We start from the raw sequence: 20,736 nt of genomic DNA, 5'->3' as shown, positions 1-20,736 counted from the left end.
CCAATTTATCACACAGAGACAGCTGGAACCATACAGCTGTGGTGTGTTTAAGGTCAGACAAGCCTTGTGTGTATGTACATGAATGTGTACATGTGCAGTGTAATTAAGTAAAATTGTTTCCTTAGGAAACTGAGTTAATAAAATGCAAATGTGAAAGGGGATGTAGTTTACAAGCTGGCAATGCCAGTGTTTGAGATGGTGCCTGGTATTCCTTACCTAGAAAACATTTTTCTAGCACCTTTCCTCTTTACATAGAAATCCTGTTCCTTTTCAGATGTAAATGCACACATCTTCTATTAGTAGATTTTATTTGTTTCATTTTGTGAAGTTTTTAAAAAATATTTTGAAATTACATTTTAAATAATGGGAAATCTAGTGGAAACTACAGGCAGGCTTCCCTCACCTTTATTATGCTTCATGAGTCTGCTTTCAAACTTCTGTCAAGCTAGTCTTTGAGAAGAAGTGATTAATAATCAGGGAATAATGAAACACTTGGTTTAATTAGAACTGACTAGAAGCATTTTCTGTTTAATTGTTCTTTCAACAAATGCAAGTGCCTTAAAATAAACAAACAAATAATTAAATTCCTAGGGTGTATATGTACATTCTTTATTTATTTTTAACCAAAACTTCTGTGCTATGTACTATGCTCTGAATAAGTCACTTCTGATTTTTTAAAGAGTCTTCTCCACATGCAAATGTCAGGAAATCTCAGTGAAGACCATACAGAAGCAGAGCTGACCTGAGGATGATGTAGTTGCATCAGTTTCCAGTGCCCTGTAGTAAAGCAGTCTCTCTTCCTCCCTCCAGGGGAGGATAAGGGTAGAAGAAATTCAGGTCCTCATCCTGACACTCCAGCAGCCTGTGTCACCTGTTTTGGGAGGCAAGCTGTGCTGACTTCAGACAGCCCCTTCAGAATGGATCACATAGGGCTTGAAGGCTGGAGGTGTTTAAGGTGGTCCAGGGAGTCTTTTCAGGGATCTGGCAGCTCTGGTCAGTGGGTCTCTTTCTGAAAGGATCTCTGTGTGTTTGAGAAGTGTCATTACTTGTGGCTGATAGCATAAAGCCAGCTGCTTCAGTGGCAGATGTGATGGGTCACTGCTGGGTGGTGGTGGGGAGGGAATGACTTAAATGTTGGCATTTTTAATTGATGTAAAACAGAAGGGTTGTTAGGGTAGGTGTTTGCTGTGAAAAACCAGCAGCACCTCTTGCCTTTTGCTGGAACAAGTGAGAAATGTCTGAGGCCTTTTAAGAAGGGGACTGGTTTGAGTCACCATCACTCAGGCTCAAAAATAATTGAATTGTTGCAAAGTAACTTGATCTCTGACTTCAGTTAAAGTCACTGGCAGCTGGGTGCTATACAGATTTGTGGCTGCTGGAAATTGCTGGATTTTAGCATGAGGGACTTCATCCCAGGGCTGACTCTGCATGAAAGAGTGTACAGAAAGACCCAAGCATCCTAAAAGCCACATGTAGAACTGTCTTCTCCTGTCCTTGGTGGCACAAACCAGTTTACTGTCAGTCCTTACCTTTTATACAGAGTGTTGTCAGATGCATCCAGGCAGGAATCATTTCCTCTTTTCATGCATGATGTTATCAACTACTGGCAAGGCATTGCTCAGTAAGAGTAAACAGTTTGCAGCCCAATACTGTTTTTTTTTATAGGGGTAGGAGTTCTGAGCAAATGTAAAATTCTAGGTGATGGCACTTCCCTGGAGTTCAGTTTAAGTATTAAACTTTTAGCTTCTTCACAGAACTGAAACTTGCATGTTAGCTGTAGGCTAGAAGCCAAGATTAGGCTGGTTTTCATTCCATCATGTGACAAGCAGAGCCCCCAAATATTGTTATTGTCAAAATTTTGCTCCCATAAATTAACCATGACATTCACAACTTTTTTGTTTTTCTTTTTTTAAAGCTAAAGATGTTACTTACATCTGCCCCTTCACTGGAGCAATCAGAGGAACCCTCACTGTTACCAATTATAGGCTGTATTTTAAAAGCATGGAACGGGTAAGCTTTTGAAACCATCTGCTTTTGTTGGCTATTCAATCTTTAGGTTTAGGTGTTTTTTGAGAGTAATTCTTTGTGAATCATAGCTACATGTTTGGGAATATAGGCATAAGAGAGCAGAAGCTGAGGATTTTTCCCCCCTCCCCCTTTTAAACTCACAAATTTCAACTGTCTACAGGACCCTCCTTTTGTCCTAGATGCATCTTTAGGTGTAATCAACAGAGTGGAGAAAATTGGAGGTGCTTCCAGTCGTGGCGAGAATTCATATGGGCTGGAGATTGTGTGCAAGGTAAACTTTTATCTGTGTTTTACAAGAGGGGAAAGAGAACATGTATTTTAAAAAGAGTTTCTCTATGGTACTGTAGGAAGTTCTGCAAAACATTTCAGTCAGTATGATATAGACACTTCAAAAACATTTTATTTTAAAAGTAATTTTCAGGGTTCTCCAGTACCACTCATTCAAAACAAGATCCAAACCATTATTCAGGCATATTATGCTAGGTGAGGTCTTTTCTTCATAGTGGAAACATTGTCTTGCATCCCTGTGATGCATTTCTCAGGGTTGCCCACTAGACTATTCCAGAAGACTCCAGTCATTGTGGAATACAGGCTGCCTTCCACTCATTTGCATTTGAAGACCAGCAAAGAGGCACATTTTCCCCTAAGTTGTTCACTTATGTCTACCTACTTCTATGTTTTATGGTGAGGGATTGGCAAGTAGCCTTTAGTCCTCCTTGAGGCTGTTATTTCATTTCTTTCAAGGAAGTACATGGTTTCCATGTGCCTCTCAAGGGCCCTTGGAATCATTGGGAATTAAGACTTCAATAAAAATTAACAGCTCACCTCCTTGTGTCTACTTCCTATAGACCCACAAAGTAGGTAAGGCCACCATCTCCAGTCCTAAATCCACACCTCTGCTGTTCCCCAGGGCATGGCCCCTCTGCTCCCCTCCACAGCCATGCAGGGAGAGCTGGATTCTGAACTTTATAGTTCTTGGGCTGCTTAGAGCTCTTGTCAGAACCTCCTCAAGGCTGAAAGGATGCTGCCACTTTCTGGATAAGGGCAGAAAATGAGTCCCAAGCTGCTGCAGTCACTGCTGTGATTTTGAGGCACCAGGAAGGTAAGCAGAGTTTCAGGCTGTGGGAGTGCTGAGTCAAGAGCAGGTGATATAATCCCTACCAAATCACCCAGCTGCTCCCTTGTCCTATTGCAGTCACGATCCTGAATGGTTAACACAGGGTGCCTGTGCTGGCAAGCTGCTTTGTTCCATGGTTGTTCCTACTCCTCCCACATTTTGCCTATACTCAGATTTGTGCACATGGTCAGGGTATGGCCTGAGCTGTGTTGTTTCCCCAAGTGGGGAACCCAGGCACAAACTATCTAATAAGTATCTCAGCCTTATACAACATATATATATATATATATATATATATATATATGCCAGCCTACAGAGCAGTGCAGACCAATAATATAGTAGTGCAAATGTAGTTTGTACACACACATACTGAAACGTTCTCTGAAACCAATTACCTAATCTCAGCCTTGTGAGACTGCAATCTTCAGCTGTTTTTCTCACTCTCTGACTTTCTGTACCATCTTCATGTGCTTGAGCTTGACATCTCATTTCCTGCTTGTGGCTTTTAAACTGTTTACTACAAGTGTTTGATTTGCAGACTTGGCTGGAATATCTTGGCATCTTAGAGATTCTTTATTTAGTTTCTAAATTTGGTTTTGTAGATGAGTATAGAAAGAAGGTTTTGGATTACCAGTCTTGGTGGCAACTGCTGCTGTGCTAAGGGGAGGAGTTGTCAGGTTCAGTCATCCTCTCTAGTGCTTTGAGAGATGGAAGCTTTAAAGGAAGATGGCATTGGTTGCTTTGCACCAAACTGGCTGGCCTTAGGCTGCCTGTATGCTCTAGTGGTTGTAGCCTTGTGGAGGTACGTTGTGAGGCAGTACCTTCCAGCTGTCTTCTGAGACTTCCAACAGGTAGAGAAGGCAAGAGGCTGGAGTTGTGCCCGTGCATTCCCTCTGCTCCTCTGCAGTCCTGGCAGGCATCAAAAGATCGCTGAACCAAGCCCAGAGTTGCAATACAACAGTGTTCAAAGTATGATATTAAATACAGCATTGTGATGTGACATCATTTTGAATGCTGGCTTTTGATTTTCTTTGGATTTTGAAGTGATTCAGAAGTCTGGAATGTGATCTCCATCTTCCTTTCGTAGGATATTCGAAACTTGCGATTTGCTCATAAGCCTGAAGGGAGAACCAGGAGATCCATATTTGAGAACCTAATGAAATATGCTTTCCCAGTTTCAAATAATCTGGTAGGTATTTTCTTTTCAGTTTTTACCAGAAGACATAAGATGGCAGTAAGCTGTTTTGTTCAATCATATCTACTTGGTACAATAGTCACATGGGGTGCATTTTGTCAAAGGAAGGGAAATGCTTGTATTAAAATATGTTTTAGAAATAATTCTGTAGGACTTAATATTGTATGGAAAACAGGAGAAGCCTACTACCATGGAACTGGGATTCCTTCATGCATGAAGAATGACTTATTGAAATATCCTTGTAACAGAGGGTAAATATTCAAAGCACAGTGACATCCATCAAGGGTTTACAGCTTAATGGTGACTGCACTGCCCCAGATCTTCAGTGAAGTTTGTCTACTCTGTTGTGTTATAACACTGCAATTGTTGCTTCAAATACTGGTTGAAGGGATCTAGTTCTGAATATGGAAGAGCTTTCTTGCCCAAGTAATCTTACCTTTCTCTCTTCAATAATAAACTCCGTTTGTCCATGAGGATGTTCTAGGTAATAAATAAGCAAGATCAGGGTATAGAAGAAACATTGTTGTATTAATGACCTGCTGCAATGAGTGTGTTAATCTCTTTTCACGAAGCCCTAAAAGAAAAGTAGTGCAGTTGGAAAAAAGTAGGACCAATCATGAGTTATTATTTGACATATCAAATATCCTGGCAACGTGCTCTGAGTGGACTCTGAATCGTAAATTTTCTTTCTTTCAGCCACTTTTTGCATTTGAGTACAAAGAGGTTTTCCCAGAAAATGGATGGAAGGTCTATGACCCCACCTGGGAGTACAGAAGACAGGTAGGTATCTTTCCGTGTCCTTCCTCACCCTCTGGGGCTCTGTGCAGCAGTGTGATCACAGGTTGCATGGAACACTGAATGGTTCTGCTGACAAGTGTTATACAGGCCAGGTTAGGACTTTGTTCTTTATGCTGCAGGGACAGCAGCACAGTAGCCTCCACGGGTGGAGATTCCTCAGGCTGCAGAGAGCTGACTTGTGGCTTTGGCAGAAAAGGCTCTGGCCTTGGGATCAACCACTGCTGGCAGTGAGGAACAGGGGATGCACTTTGTGGGTGCAGCCATCCCATTGCTGAGTTTCACACCTCAGCTCGTGCTTGTCTGAGTTTTAGTTCCTTCCAGTTTTCTGTGAGACATCTCAAACAGGAACTTGGAAGGAAAAAGAAATTAAATGTAGAATGTTTTCATTTTCTTGGGGAATCAGCACAGGGCTCAACCCAGAGAGTGTGACTGACCACAGCTTGGAGCAGAGAGTTGTGATGTGTTCAGAGTGAAGTGGTTAAAGTGAAGTGTTAAGGACTGTGAAGTGGCAGGCTGTCAATTAGGAATACTGCGATAAAAACCTGAGTTGGACCTCCCTGAGGGAAAAGATGGGATAAATTTGGGTTTTACAATGAAATCGTTCTTGTAAAAAAATTCACAAATTGAGGAAACAGCACAATTTGGAGACAGTTTTGCCCTCGACACAGTAAACTTTTGTCTCATCCAGATATGCCAGGATAAAAATAATTTTCCTTGTAAAATTAAGACATTTACAGCTATGTAATTTAAAGATTTATTTCCCATAAAGAAAACAAACCAAGACATCTGTCTTAGCCTTGCTGTTCAGCTGATGCCTGACATCCAAAACCCAAGGAAGGGATTCATTTTCCTTACTTTAGTTTTCTAGAAGCTGAGTGTGCCTTCTAAATTAGTTATCTAGGCCTGTCATTAACAGATGGGAAGAACGAGCTTCACTGTTGGGGGTGATTTGTTCCCTCCTAAAATAGCTGCCTAAGATAGATAACTGGCTTCTAGGCTGCTAATTGAAAATGAGATGTATCTTAACCTCCACTGTCTTCATTGCAAAAAACTGTGTGTTTGAAATGAGATACCACAATCTAAACTCCTAGTAGAGACCAACTCCAGTCATTTGTAACCAGTGACACACATTGTATCTAAGGTTGACTTTGACTAATTAGATCAGATAATGCAGTGATTACTGCTTTGTTTGGAATGTACCTCTTGTTGGTAGTTGCTTTAGGGAAAGATTTGTTTATAAAGAAGGATCTGCAGCCCAAACTGCTTCTTTACAGGACTGAGAGCTTTTGGAGCAAAGACTAAAGAACACCTGTGCTGTCAAAAATAACTCCATTGAAAAGCACAGCTTTCACTTAGCCAAGCATAATTTTAAACAGATAAAATACAAAAGCCATTCTTACAGTATCTGAAAAGTAGTAAAGATGACCCTTGAATTTCAAAGTAAATTTTTCCAGTTTCTTAATCCTGGAATGCCTGGTTATAGAAATAAAGCTTTTCTATCCATATTAGTTTTTATATTGTGATAGGTAGTACCTTAAATTTGACAGGAGCTTGGTTACACAGTGGAAGGATACATGGAGTTACTTGCATGTGATTTGCAGCTATTCGTGGTCTTTCTGTAAAGAAAATGGGTCTCTGCTCTGCTGGTGTCTTTGTTTCTAGTCACACAAGGTAGCATTGCTGTGTATAAAGCATGTCACAACTGAGACATTGCTGCAGCATATAGTTATTTTGTTACAACCTGCTTTCATATCTTTTTTGAGGAAAAACCTAGCCTGACTGCTTTTATTCCAAGAAGTCAAATGGATGTTCATACGTTGAAGCCCTCAGTCATCCATCAACTTACATCTGTAACTGCAAAAATTACTCCAAACAGGACTTTTTGCAGCCACAGCCTATCTTAATTTTACCCATGATAAGCCCACAGTCATCCCCATTCCAGATCACACAATCCATCTGTTCCAGTAGCTTGTCTTCAAAAGTGACCAACACCAGCTGCTGAGGAGGCAAACCACACTGTAGTAGATGTTTATGTTGTCATCTGGCCAGGAGGAGAATTTCACCCTTTTCTTTAGAGTTGATTTAGATACTGCAGTATGAAGCTTTATGTCCCCTCCAAAACTTTAGGTATTTCAGTCTGTTTATTTAATTTCAGCATTTTTAACTATGGATGTTCCATTTATCTGTGTGAATGTCTGAGCCTTTTTTCTTAATCCAACCAGGTCCTGTTAAAGTAATAACAAATACTAGAGTAAATCAGGATTATGTCCTGCAATGGCAGCAGGGATTCATTAACAGTGGAACAAAACTGGCATCATCAAATCAGATAATGGGATTACCTGTCTCTGACTGTATGAATTGTGATCAGAAATAGAAAAGTAGGATATTTGCACTATCCACAAAATGTTTTAGGACTGGTTTAAAAACTATCAGCGACAAGCTGGCCTAGACCATAAGCAGCCCAGCAGTGTGGCCAGATGTTAACTTGGTAAATCTTAGACCAGGTCAGTTATTTTGCTGTTGGAGAAGAGACACAGAGAGAGTGGTGGGGACCAAAAGTAGAAGCCAACTACCAGGCATCCAGTAAGGACTTTTAGAATAGGAGCCATGGTAGGATCTGTGTTGACACTGATAGACATGTCAAGTTTGTGTGTAGTATGTTGGGTTTTTTTGTATTATTTTTTTCCCAGATTAATATGAGCATGTTGCTATGATAGAGATTGTAGCAATTAGTAAATAAGATACTCAGTAAACCCTCGGCTTCTCTGTTAGCATTCTTGGCAAGGATGGAAATATGTAACTTATTAAAAATCTGTGATTGTGTAAAACCATGGGGAGTAATAAACAACCTGTAGAGAACAAAAGGAACTCAGTGAGGTTTGGGATTTAGTCAGTAAATGGAATCACATGTGGCAAATGAAATTTGAAACTGAAATTACTCCCTGATTTTTATTACACGCAGGCTGGCAGAGTATAAAACAGAATCACAAAGTGAATAAGACTCAGTTGAAACCAAAAGACCTTGAGATGCCTTTGGAGTAACTTAAAGCTTTCATATTCCTTAACAAGGTGGGGAGCATTTGGAAAATATTACAAGGAGTTGTGAAGCTGGAAGTGTGTGATGTTTCTCTACAGAAGTCATGCTTATCTAATCCTATGCTCTGGTCTTATGTACCAGGGAGCCACAGTGTAGGGCTGTGGTTTCTGCTTTCAGAGAAAAATATGAATTAATAATTCAGAAGAGGAGCTGACCTGGTTTGAGGAAAACAAGAAGTAAGTGCCAGCAAATGGGAAAGGTAGAGCATGAGAACAGCATCCTGTATATGAATGTTGGGTGTAACCTTGAGGAAAATGAGAATTGAATTGATAAATGTCCCATGGCCTAAGATCCTGCTTATGCTGGGTCCCTGTCTACTGCAGAATGGATCACAGCTCTCCTGTGCTGAGTGCTGACAATTTGAGCCAAGTACAGCTCTGTCAGCTGCATCTGTGTTGGTGCAGGGATATGTCTGAGCTCTGTGTGCTCAGCCCCTTGGTGTATCTCATGGTTTGAGTTTAGGTTTGGGAAAGGCATTGCTGGTGTATAATTCAGGACCTTCCCTGCCTTCCTCACTGGAGCTCAGGGTGTACCTGCCTGGCTAAGCTCAGTCGGTCTATTGGATCCAGTAGAGAGATGTGAGTGTGTGTGTTTCCAGCAAGGAGGTAAATTTTTTTCCTGTCAGTGAAAGATTCTCATGTGCTTAAGGGTGAACAAGTGCTTCACAAGGTGCTGGTTTCAGTGCCATCCTGGTGTACCTTCAAAAGTTTTTCCCTGCAAACAAAGCAACTCCGTCTCCTACAAGATACTCCATCTCCTACAGCATGCATAGGTGAAGTGATAACTGAGAACAGGTCATTAAAGTAAGGCATGAATGCTTATGCAGAGGGAAATCAAGTCTGGTTTCTGTGTGGAGATGACACAAAGGCTTCATCTCTATGATCAGATGATACAATCATAAGGAGTGTTCCCAAGATTCACCTTCTATGCAAGTTCCAGGCATAGCTTCAATCCAGGCTGTCACCATCCCTCTTTTGAGTGAGTGAGTTTGAGCATTTTTGGCCATGCATGAAGATGCTTTTCCAGCAAGATGTATGCGAAACAAGTGTATGAAGCAGTGCACAAAAAAAGATAGGCAGGCAGCAGGGAGAGGCAAAGAATCACCCTCTGCACCTCCTTCAGTTGGGCTGTTGTTGCCATCTTCCACTGGTGATGTCAACACAATACAGAGCTGACCTTGCTGCTGGCCCTCACCCAGTGACTGCACACTGAAGTCTCAGTTTCTCCTTTGGGATTTTACACTGTTTCATGATCCTGTTTTCACGCTTGAAACCTTGAGCTACCAGCAATCCCCATCTCTCCAGTCCTTTTCCTCTGTCTGCATTTCTATAGATTTTCACAGAGCTCTTTGGCATGGCTTTGCTGTTTCTTGGCAGTCTGAGCCAGAGTTGTCCAAATGGGCCACGTAAAAGCTGGGACCTGAAAGAGACAGTTGGGCCCTTGTGAAGCAAGATTAGAGAGAGCTGGAAGGCCAGATAGCCAGAGTGCTCCCAAACTTGGGGATATTTCTGAGGTTGATGCAAGCCAGAGATCACCAGCAGGCAGTCTGGACAAACACCAGTTTTGAGGGTAAAAGAGTTTTAACAGTATAGGTGTGAGGTTCTCTGTGCCAGCTGGGCTCAGTGAGAATGGCAATGGGCACATTTAATTTACAATTATAGATATGGCCAGGTTGCCTTCCCCACTCTGTGCTCTGGAAGCAACTGAATGCATGAGTTCTCCCAAAATTAGGGTCCACTAGCAGTGGTAATTTACCTGGAGAAGACAGACCTCCTGCACCAGTCAGGGCAGCAAGCTTTGGTTGCTAACGTGGATGCCCAGCAGCCACATTCCCTGGCATCTGCAGAGCAGGCACCTGGGTCCCTCCTGCAGGTGCACAGTTTCTGCTTCCAAGCTGGTCCTGAGCCTGAAGAGGCTTCCTGAACATCTGCAACAGTTTGGGCTTATTTGATAGTGACTGCTTTTGGGTGCTTACAACTTTCCAGGAAGAAGTGAAGTGAATCTTATATGAGGAAATACCAATGTGCTTTATATCATGTTTAGCTTTTTCCATTGATTCCATCTGGAGAAAGTGCAAATCTGAAGGAGCATGAATAAATGCACAAGCTACACTGCATCATGGCAAACATCCTGGGAAGATGCAAATTCAGATTCTCTTCTAGCCTGCTTTGCCTACTTCTGCTTGCTTTGAGCCCTTGGAGAAAGTCATGATGTGAATCCAGAGCTCTCTTTGGGTGGTGCTGTCATTCAAGGCTCCTGTGCTGGGGGAAAGCAGACATTTTTTGTCATTTGAAGGAAATTTGAGTGCTGCCATACCACATCTTCTCTTCTTTGAGAAACTTTCATGGATTTTCCTGGTCTGGGCTATTGCAGAGGAAGGATTTCATACAAATTTGTCAGGGTGGCAGCTGAAAGAGCTTTGACGGTGTCAGTTCTGGATCAAACAGTGTGTGCTGAAGCCCAGCACTGTGAAGAGGGTACTTTATAGTGCCAGTGACTGCTTGATCTTCTCAGTGAGCACTGCTAAGAGTTGAAGGGTAGAAGGAAAAGGAGCTTTTCTTTCATGTAACTGTTCAGATCCCATTTTCCTTGCTGAGAGTGTGCTGGTGGTGTAGTTTTAAGTCAGATTTGAGGGAGCTGAAATTTCCAAGCATCACTGATGGATCCATTACAGCACAGCTGTGTACCTGCTAAGGCAGGACTGAGAACAGTTTACTCATTGCCATCAGTTCACTTGCAGATAGCAACCAGTTTGGTCACAGCTGATGGACAGCTCAGGAGAATCTTGCTGTTCCCTTGTTGACAGCAGAGCTGATGGACCCAGGAGATGCCATCCTTGCTGTGTGCAGCAGGTAGACCTCAGCATGCTTTACCCATCAGTAAGCTTGGACTGTGTATACACACAGTTTGATGCCAATTTCTGCCCCTTCTTTGCTTTCAGGCAGTGCCAAAAATACCTTTCCTTTATGGTTTTAGGATACTTGGGGTCCTGATAGGTCTGCTGATTCCTTCTAGTAACATTTCCTTCCAGGGAGGGCCCCAGGGCTGGGGGTGGTTCACAAGCAGGGTGTAACTGGTATTAGACAGATTTCTGACTGGGACCTGTTCTGACAGTGTGACTCACTGGCTGCAGCCTGTGTGGATCAGCCATAATTACCACAGCTCCTCTGACTTGTGTCAGATTTGTCACTTATTTCCTGTGGGAGCCGTGACAGCAGTAATCAGTGTCCCACCACCCTCCTTAAAATGCAAGCACTGTTTATTAGAACAGAAGTGTGTATTGTTTTAAGAGCTGATGTTCTTCTAAAACAGACTCTGTGCTTGGCAATCTGGCCATGTTCACTGCAGCAGATGTCTCCTGCCCACAGAGATGCTCTGTGTCAGTGCTTGCCCCTGCTGCAGCATGGTTCTGTTAGAATCTTTCCTTGCAGGCACACAGCAGCAACCACCCTTGTTTTTATCTATTAACTCCTGGTGCCAGCCAAAGTCTCCAGGTTGTCAGGATTGTCCTTGTTGGAGCTCTGGGTGGTACCTGGGGGTTATCATCTGGGAAGCTGTTATGTTGCTTTCCCATCAGGAATGCTGAGCTCAGTGATGTGCCTGTGTAGATTCCCCGCTCTCCCAGCCCAAGTACAACCAGAGAGCTTGGTCTGAGAGGAATGTGGTAGTCACACATCACTGGCCACACAGTCACACACAGTCACACAGACAGAGAAATACAATTACTAGGTTTCTGGTGTTTTCAGGATTGCACAGCTGTTCCACAAACTCTGAACAAGGCCCAAAAGAGATTTTTTGAGGGTGTTCTACTGTCTGTTTTCCCTTCTGTCTTCTCTTCTGTCATATTTGGTTACTCCTCTTCCTCTCCCCAGTTACCACTCACCACATTTGAACTAGGTGCTAACAGAGTGAGGACTCTTGCTCACTCATTCTGTCCTGATCCTGGCTCTCCTGTAAGCACCATGATGAGACCCGTGTTAAGTTAATAATGCTCTCAGGGAGATCACCTCTGTTGTCATATCTCTAGCTTCCACAGTTCCTTTGCCATTGGTCCAGGCAGGAGCCTGCCTGCAGTCTCCTGGCTTTGCTGTTCCTCAGTGCCCTGAGTAAAACATCTCCCTCTCAGGGAAGAGGCAGGAAATGCAAGTTACCAAGATCAAGCAGTCCCAGGCTCCAGCCCTGAGCATCCTTCATTAACAAAAGTTGCCTTTAATTTCAGATCTGTGCTGAAGTCTCAACTTGTTTGCTAACATCTGCTGTTGTCTCCTCTTCAGGGAATTCCCAATGAAAGTTGGAGGCTGACCAAGATTAATGAGCGTTACGAGCTGTGTGATACATACCCTGCTATTCTGGCTGTGCCCGTAAACATTCCCGATGAAGAATTAAAGAGAGTGGCATCTTTCAGATCAAGAGGACGCATACCAGTGAGTGCAACAACAAAAAAGCCACTTTGATGTGGTGTTGTTAAATACCTTTGGGCCATTAAATAATACTAAGATTGGGCTGAGTGGATTCCAGGGAGCAAAAAAGTGATCAATGGATAATAAAAGTGACAGCAGTATGTTTCAGGAGTTAGAGAGCAACATTATGTGCTGGAATTCCTCTTGTGAAAGAGATGTAGACTAAACCAAAATGAGAAGATAAGATAATTTAGCACAATCCAGACTGAATCTCAGATAGAGTTCCTTGGAAACAAAAAGCAGCCCTATTTGCTTGTTTACAAGCGTCTGTCCTACTCTGACTTTCAGGATAAAGGAACACTTAGTAATACTCTTGATTAAAATTAATATTAAATGAAAATAAGACAAAACACATTAGTACAGTTACTTCAGTGCTAACTGAAAATTTGTTCCTTTACTTCTCAAGCCTATAGAAAATGAAGTCTGTTCCTAAAGTGCTTCAATTTTACGTGGTGTAACATAGAGTAAGACATAGACCAATAACTGCTGAGCAAAAAGTGTTTGTGACTTACACATCAGTGAGAAAACATTCTGCATTATATTTAAAAGTCAGACTTAAACCTATTCAGCCATGTCTTGTTTGTCAAACTTTGGGAATGCCTCCAGAATGAGTGAGTAGGGACAGAAGAGTTCTTTCCTTCAGTCATGATTTAATAGCATAAATACAGCCTTCTGGAGCCAGCTTATACATGGCAAGATCCCAGCACAAGTCAATGCAGGTGAAACATGTCACTGCTTTAATGAGTCCCATTTTTACTTCCTTCTTTTCTTTCTTTCTTTCTTCCTCATTTGTTTCTGAAGGTATTATCATGGATTCACCCAGAAAGCCAAGCAACAATTACCCGCTGTAGCCAGCCAATGGTGGGAGTGAGTGGCAAACGAAGCAAGGAAGATGAAAAATACCTTCAAGCCATCATGGATTCTAATGCTCAGTCCCATAAAATCTTTATATTTGATGCAAGGCCTAGTGTGAATGCTGTAGCCAATAAGGTCAGGTGCCTTTTCCTCTGTCAAGAGCTGGGAATGTAAAAATTTAGAGAGCTTTCCCACCACCATTTCAAACTATTCCTTTTCTACTATGAAGAGACTGATATGCAATAATTTGATTCTCCAGACAGACTTGTACACCACTACTGGTATTGGTAGATAACAGTGTGACTGTGAAAGGCTCATTTGGAATAATCCACAACTCTTGAAGTGAGATTGGAACGGTAAAAATCAAAGTAGTACTGAGTTCAAACTGTAGCACCCTGGATTTGGTGCATCACCATTTTTCACTTCACCTGTTTAAAAGACTTCCTCTGACAGCACCAGAACTCTGTCTCTGTTAACCCTGATGGCAGCAGGTGTTAACCAGCACTTCTGAAAATCAGGCATCATGATCTTTAATTTCAAAATATAACCTGGTGGTATTTAATGTCCAGAAATGTTGCTGTATTCTTCCTGCTGTTATGTCTCATGCCATCACTCTAAGCTCTGTTTTAATGGCAGAACTGTTTTGTTGCACAATATTTTTTTTTTTTCATTTTGTTTTCAATCTGTCTTTCCTGCTACTTAGGCAATTAGTGTAGGGGGTATACTCCTCCATAATAGTATGGCAAATTTGTAAATGACAGAATTGTGAATCTAATGAGCTAGCAGCTTGAATGGGGATAGATGATAATTACAGAGAAAAAGAAGGCTTGTAATGTGATATTCTTTGGTAGAAATTATAGCATTCATTACTATTGCAGAAAACAGACACAATGTGTGTGTGTGTACATATTTGTCCCCAGTTGTAAGTGAAATCCAATATTTTCTCCCTGCTTTAGGTAGCACAATCACTGTGCTGTTTTGTCAGTGGGTATTTGCTCAGGACAAATGATTGGGATAAAATATAAAATTCAATTTTAAGTAACGTTTTTATGCGGATTTTGTTCTTCAGGCTAAAGGAGGGGGCTACGAGAGTGAGGATGCATATCAGAATGCAGAATTAGTGTTCCTGGACATTCACAATATTCATGTTATGAGAGAATCACTGAGAAAATTGAAAGAAATTGTGTATCCCAATATCGAGGAGACTCACTGGCTGTCAAATTTAGAGTCAACTCACTGGCTGGAGCACATCAAGGTATGCATGTCTGCATCCACTGGGTCTGGCTGAGCAACCACAGATCCATACCAGTCTGTTCACTAGGAAATGTATGCAGAGCTAACTCTGGTGCTGGGTTTTCAATTCTTTAGTAATTAAAAGACTTAAAATTTGTTTTCCATTTAAAACCAGCTAAAGCCACAGTTTCTTGGAATGGGGAATATTGAGGACATGGGAAGAGGAACAAGAGAAGGGGGTTGAAATACTGAAAGATGGTGTTTTGGAAGTGAAGTGTGTTCTGGGTCATGTGTAACTGTGAAAGCCCTGGTTAGAGCACAGAAGTCTGAGAGCTCCCAGTGATCTGGACTCAGGGATCCCTGACATCCTGACAATACTGTCTGTCCAGATGAGCAGATGTTGGGAGTTTGTGCCCCTTCAGTCTTTTAGGAAACCAAGCAGAAATGGAAAGAGGCAAAGTTTCTCAGCTTCTACAAATGTTGGTTTTCAAATTAAGGTCTTTCTTTCCTAAAAAAGTCCATCTCACGCTGTCTGTGGCACTTGCAAGGTGATGGCCATTTTGTGTTTGTGGTAAGACACAGAATGCTCCCGTGTTTAAATCCTGGTCCAACCAAGGATTGAGCTTAATGCAGGGACTCTTCTGGAGTTGTGCCTGTGCTCCAGTTTAGATGTGTTGTCATCTTGCTGGAACGAAAAAGATGTTCACCAGTTTGCTGTCCTAGTTATAAAGTCGTTGGAACTGACTTGGCATTCTTCTTGAGGCAGACAGAGCCCTGGGTTTGTGCTGTGCTGTCTTGAGCCCGCTCATTTATAGTTTCTGTTCCAAAGATATTTTGCAACATTTTTTTCCCCTTGTCCCCTAGCTCATTCTGGCTGGAGCCCTTCGAATCGCTGACAAAGTGGAGTCAGGGAAGACATCAGTGGTTGTACATTGCAGTGATGGCTGGGACAGGACAGCCCAGCTCACCTCCCTCTCTCTGCTCATGTTAGATGGCTACTACAGAACCATCAGGGGCTTTGAAGTGCTGGTGGAGAAGGAGTGGCTGAGCTTCGGCCACAGATTTCAGCTGGTGAGTCACAAACCTTTGGAAGGCACTGAACAGAAAGTTACTGTGCACCTTGAAGGTTGACAAAAGGCATTTAGCCTTTCCTGGGAGAAGTCTCCCAGCTGAACTCACAGGAGAAAGGTGAATGCTGCTGCTACTGTTTCCTGCCTACAATCCCAGTCAACCCTTAACCTACTAGAAGACAGTCTTGGTTAGATACAAAGAGCCAAGTGGTGTTGAATCTCTCATGTGGCTGACTGATATGCTGTGTTCCCATGCATAGGCTTAAACCAGTGTGCATGCAGTTCAGGATAGGCATTTCTGCTGGGGATTTTCAGGGACCACTGGGATATTTTTTGTCTGTCTTTCCAGTCCATTTTCTGAGACTACTTGGACACCATCATCTATTGAATGCCTCAACATTGAAGAGACTGGGGAATTTGATTATGGCCTTGACCTGACATTTTCTTCAGGCACATTTTAGTTTTGGGGAGGCTTTTGCTTGTTTAGGTGAAAGACCAGCAGATTGAGACTGGACCAACAGTAAGTCATGGTTGTATCTCTATAGTTGTCAGAGGCAGCTTGAGGACCTGTGACACGGCAGCTTGTTATGCTTTGCACTGATGGGAATTTAGAGAGCCTTTCAATCTTTGTTCCCATTGTGTTTTGCTCCTAGCTATTTGCTTGTGATTGTTTAATTTTGGCAAGAGCTAGAACAAGGTCTGTTCACTGCACATGTGATGGTGGGTTGCCTAGTTAAATGCTCTGATGAAGGTGGGAAAACTAAGGCACTAAGAACAGAGCTTCTGCTGCAGCAAAACTGATACCTGATATCTGAACAATATGAGCTTCTTGTCTGTACAAAGGAGATAATGATACTGGTTTCCTTTTGTGAGGGGAGAACAGAACTACAGGAGAGGTAGGAACTTCTGTTACTTGTGTGTTCTTGTTCTGTCTTTGTACAGTACTTAGACCTCCTGGGTAATACATAATTAGTAACATATTATATTAGTTATAAGGGATTAGGCCTCGCATGTCTTATCCAGGGCCACACAGCATGGTCAGGGTTGGAGGCCTACTTTTGGGGATGCTTTCATCACTGCCTCCCTGGAGGTGGCAGGAGATGGGCTGTGTTAGTGTTTGTACAGCACTTGGAAGCTGGGAGGTGTTGTGTGATGGTTATTGCCACATGCCGTGCCTGTAGGTAGCGTTCAGAACCAGCACGCTCTACTACTGAAGTAGCCAGGGCAACAGCTGCAGCTTAAACAAAAAGCATTCTCAATTTTTTTCTTCTGGACTTCAGCTATTAACTGAAATCAGTGCCAGCATAGCATCTGGAGCCTCTACTCAAACAACTCTTGGTTTAATTTAGCATGAAAATATCCCCATAAAGAATTTCACTTCAAAAGCGAAGGGAGTAGTTGTCCTTTACTGCTTTACCCACTGATATGGACAAAGGAGAATCAGGACTCAGATGAATCTTTTTAAAGCTGCTGGTAAAGGCTTGGGTAACTGAGGGGAGACCCCAGGAGTGTCTCTATGGAGCCCTGTGCAACTCAGATCTTTGTCCTTCTCTGTTTCAGAGAGTTGGCCATGGAGATAAGAACCATGCAGACGCGGATCGCTCTCCCGTTTTCCTCCAGTTCATCGACTGCGTCTGGCAGATGACCAGACAGGTAAACTGCTGGGTGGCACATGCATCCACAAAGCCAGTGTACCAAGGTGTGGCACAGTGTCTGGCCATGGGAGAAATTTCCAGGCTGATCTGCACAGGCTGTTCTTCCTGAGCTTCTACCCTTCCCTTGACTCTGGCAATAAGTTTCTTGAGAGCCTGTTTAGAAAAGATCTTGAATGCACAGTGCACAGAAAGGCCACGATGTTGGCTCCCATCAGATTAGCCAGTGCATAGTTTGGGTGCTGCTTACCTATATGCTGCTGTAATAATTGTGTGTGCAAAGAAGCTTGGCTCACCCTGAAAGAGCTGCTTCACACTTATCATGGGCAGGAGCAGACACCCCAGCCATCCTCACTAACCCACTGTGCCTTCAGAAGCACAACCCACTTGAGCTGTAAGTCTCTAGCTGTAAGGGATGGGTGCAAACAGATCCCTGTTGACTCTGCTCAAGCTGATCCCATAACAAAACCTGCAGCAGGATGTGCATTTACTGCACTTTAACTTCTGAAGGCAAACATATTGCTGCCATGTGATGCTCCTCACTTCAGACCAAGCGTGGCAAAGACACAGTTCAGGAGAGATGCCCTGTCATAGGGAGGTTTTTCCCCCAGGTACATGAGACCTAGGAGGTTTTTTGTGTCTGCTGTGACTGAAAATGTGCCACATGGCAAATGTCAGCTATAGTCAGGCAGTTCACTGAAAAAAATCAGGCTCATCATGGATTAAAACAGGTGAAATAGATAAGAATGGTGCTTTGTGAGGGAGAAGGGCCTCCTGCTCTCCCCTCCATTGCCCCAGCATGTCTTTGCAGTTCATTGCACATGTTCTTACAGTTTGTGGAGCTTCATGTTTTTGCCCCCTCTTGTGTCTGCTTGGGTTTGTTTGGTACAGCAACACCAAACACAGCCCCTTCCCATACGCCTGTCCCTCCCACTGACCTGTGTTGCAAGATGCCTCCCTGCTGTTCGCTCTGGGAAGTGCTCTGTTGCTCACACAGGTTATTTCCATTTGGCCCTAGGGAATTTCTGTTTCTTTTTTATGCATTATTTCACATATGCTTCAGCCTTTTGTTCACAGTCTTGTTGCATAGGTTGCCATGAGGAGCAGGCACAGCAGAATAAGCTTTAGCTTGAAGCAGCAAACTGTATAAACACAGTGGTCAAACCCCTCAGACCTCTGGCTTTAGCTCAAAATTCCTCTTTGTACATGTAAGACTGCTTTCCAAGAGGAAAACTAACTCCTGGAAGGAGCAAATGTGATCCTGAATATCCAGCCAGCAGGGAATGGGGACAAACCCTGTTTTAGAAATCGAGAGGCCAACTCCTTACCAAGACCACAAGTGGGAGAAAGTTCATTTGCAATTCCTGTTCTAAATTCCCAGCCTAATTTTCTGTCTGGTTCTGTCTGAAGTTTCCTACAGCATTTGAGTTCAACGAGTACTTCCTGATAACCATCCTGGATCACCTGTACAGCTGTTTGTTTGGGACCTTCCTGTGCAGCAGTGAGCAGCAGAGAGTGAAGGAGGTAGGACAGCTTCTCTCTGAGGTAGAGGCACGGTACTGTGATTGCTTTAACTGGCCAGATAATGCTAGAGTTGTTCCAGCACTCGAAGACAGTGGTACATGCAGGTCTGGGTGATGCCAAGCCCTCATCTTAACAGCTGGGACACGGGGTATTTTTCTTCTTGTGCAAACTGCTGTCTGTTGGAGACTTCACACAGCAACACCATTTCCCTCTGGGCAGTCCCGCTGCTTTCAGTGTGGGTTACAGCTCCTCACTGGTGGTTGAATAGCTCCTTGTGTCTCCCATGTAGCTGGAAATGCAGTTTTTCTTTGAGCTTCAGTTTAATATAACCTTCTCTGTGGAAATGGTTACCTTTTTGCCCTGCCTTTTCCTTGAAGTGGTCCCTGTAGATTGTTTTTAACTTGCAAGTGTGTGTTGTCATGCTGCACACACAAATTATTGGTAATTACAAAGTAACGGCTCTCAGTGTGTTTTCTTGCATTTTTCTCTGAGAGGACAGAGCTGGTAGTGTAAGGAAGGATATGCCTCTAGGTCCTGCCACCAGCCAGCTCTGCCCTGCAGTCTGGTTGAAGTTTGTATGCCAAGGGAGGAGCTTGTCGCTGTGTACATTCAGACCATCTGAACACTACCACGTTCATCCCCAGGCTGGAATCAGAAGAAAAAGCAGTGACACTTATTCTGTATTTTTGTCACCAAAAGGTTGCAGCCTAACATTGCCAGGGTATGGTGGGGACAGGACAGTGTGGACCCAGTGTGGTTATGTTTAACATCAGTTAAAAACAGTAATAAAAAATTAAATGAGAAGCGATAGCATTGTACTGTAGTGAAATCAAGGTCCCTGTTTCTCCAGAGTGTGCAGTGATTGAATAATTGTAATTTCCAGAGAAGAAAACCTGCATGCTCTTTGCATGTGGGTTTTGGGTTTTTTCAAGTCCCGGTCTCATGAAGTACTTAATCTAGAGAGCACTTCAACTCTGGTTTCACTGGGACTATTCACAGACCTAATTATTCCACTACATCAGAGCCTAAGTCAAATGTTTTCTGGTTTAATGTGTTTTGGTTTGGTTTGGTTTTGGGGTTTTTTTGCAATTAAATACGGCAGCAAGCCCTCCAGGAGCACTGTAAAGAGATGAAGTTTAACCAAAGCATTGAAAGCTCACATGCCAGTGTCCCCTTGCTGTGCTGGTGGTGATTCCTGGTCTGTGACAGGAGCAGGGTGGGTAAGAGCGGATGTTTCCAGGCCAGGGTGTGTGTGTGCCTGCCTGCATCCATGTGGTTCAATTACAATAAACCACATCAAAAGACTGGAGGTTTTCTCAAGCTGCTATGAGGCAACCGGCTCTGTACTAATGACAGGCATATGTATGTGCTGTTATATATACTTTGTAGATAAACGCTGGGATTTGTATGGAAAATAAAGCCTCCTCCACCCCTTTCCTTTACAGAGCCTTCCAAAAAGGACCGTGTCTCTTTGGTCTTACATCAACAGCCAACTGGAAGACTTCACCAACCCCTTGTACGTGAGCTACTCCAACCACGTCCTCTATCCTGTGGCCAGCATGCGCCACCTGGAGCTGTGGGTTGGCTACTACATCCGCTGGAACCCCAGGATGAAACCACAGGTACTTCTCTTCCAAGGATCCTTTTATTTCCCTCCCTGCTAGTACCTTTGAAGAACAGGATGTAGTGTGCAAAATTATGCTGCCA

At 43.1% G+C, this 20,736-nt stretch overlaps 1 protein-coding gene across 6 annotated transcripts in view; it reads left to right on the top strand.

The window, feature by feature from the left end:
- Window positions 1-20,736, top strand: part of MTMR2 (myotubularin related protein 2) — a 65,509-nt gene that overhangs the window by 41,843 nt on the left and 2,930 nt on the right. For all 6 annotated transcript variants that reach the window (XM_071734002.1, XM_071734012.1, XM_071734047.1 and 3 more), the window contains 11 exons: window positions 1,916-2,010; window positions 2,189-2,299; window positions 4,233-4,334; window positions 5,037-5,120; window positions 12,510-12,659; window positions 13,497-13,685; window positions 14,620-14,805; window positions 15,648-15,854; window positions 17,414-17,506; window positions 18,916-19,029; window positions 20,475-20,651. In XM_071734002.1, the coding sequence (XP_071590103.1) occupies window positions 1,916-2,010; window positions 2,189-2,299; window positions 4,233-4,334; window positions 5,037-5,120; window positions 12,510-12,659; window positions 13,497-13,685; window positions 14,620-14,805; window positions 15,648-15,854; window positions 17,414-17,506; window positions 18,916-19,029; window positions 20,475-20,651 (1,508 nt within the window). The remainder of the gene's footprint in view (window positions 1-1,915; window positions 2,011-2,188; window positions 2,300-4,232; window positions 4,335-5,036; window positions 5,121-12,509; window positions 12,660-13,496; window positions 13,686-14,619; window positions 14,806-15,647; window positions 15,855-17,413; window positions 17,507-18,915; window positions 19,030-20,474; window positions 20,652-20,736) is intronic.

The sequence above is a fragment of the Heliangelus exortis genome, chromosome 1 (genome assembly GCF_036169615.1).
Source record: "Heliangelus exortis chromosome 1, bHelExo1.hap1, whole genome shotgun sequence".
Taxonomy (NCBI): domain Eukaryota; kingdom Metazoa; phylum Chordata; class Aves; order Apodiformes; family Trochilidae; genus Heliangelus; species Heliangelus exortis.
The sequence above is the reverse complement of the archived record's forward strand: the minus strand, read 5'-3'. Positions and strand labels throughout refer to the sequence as shown.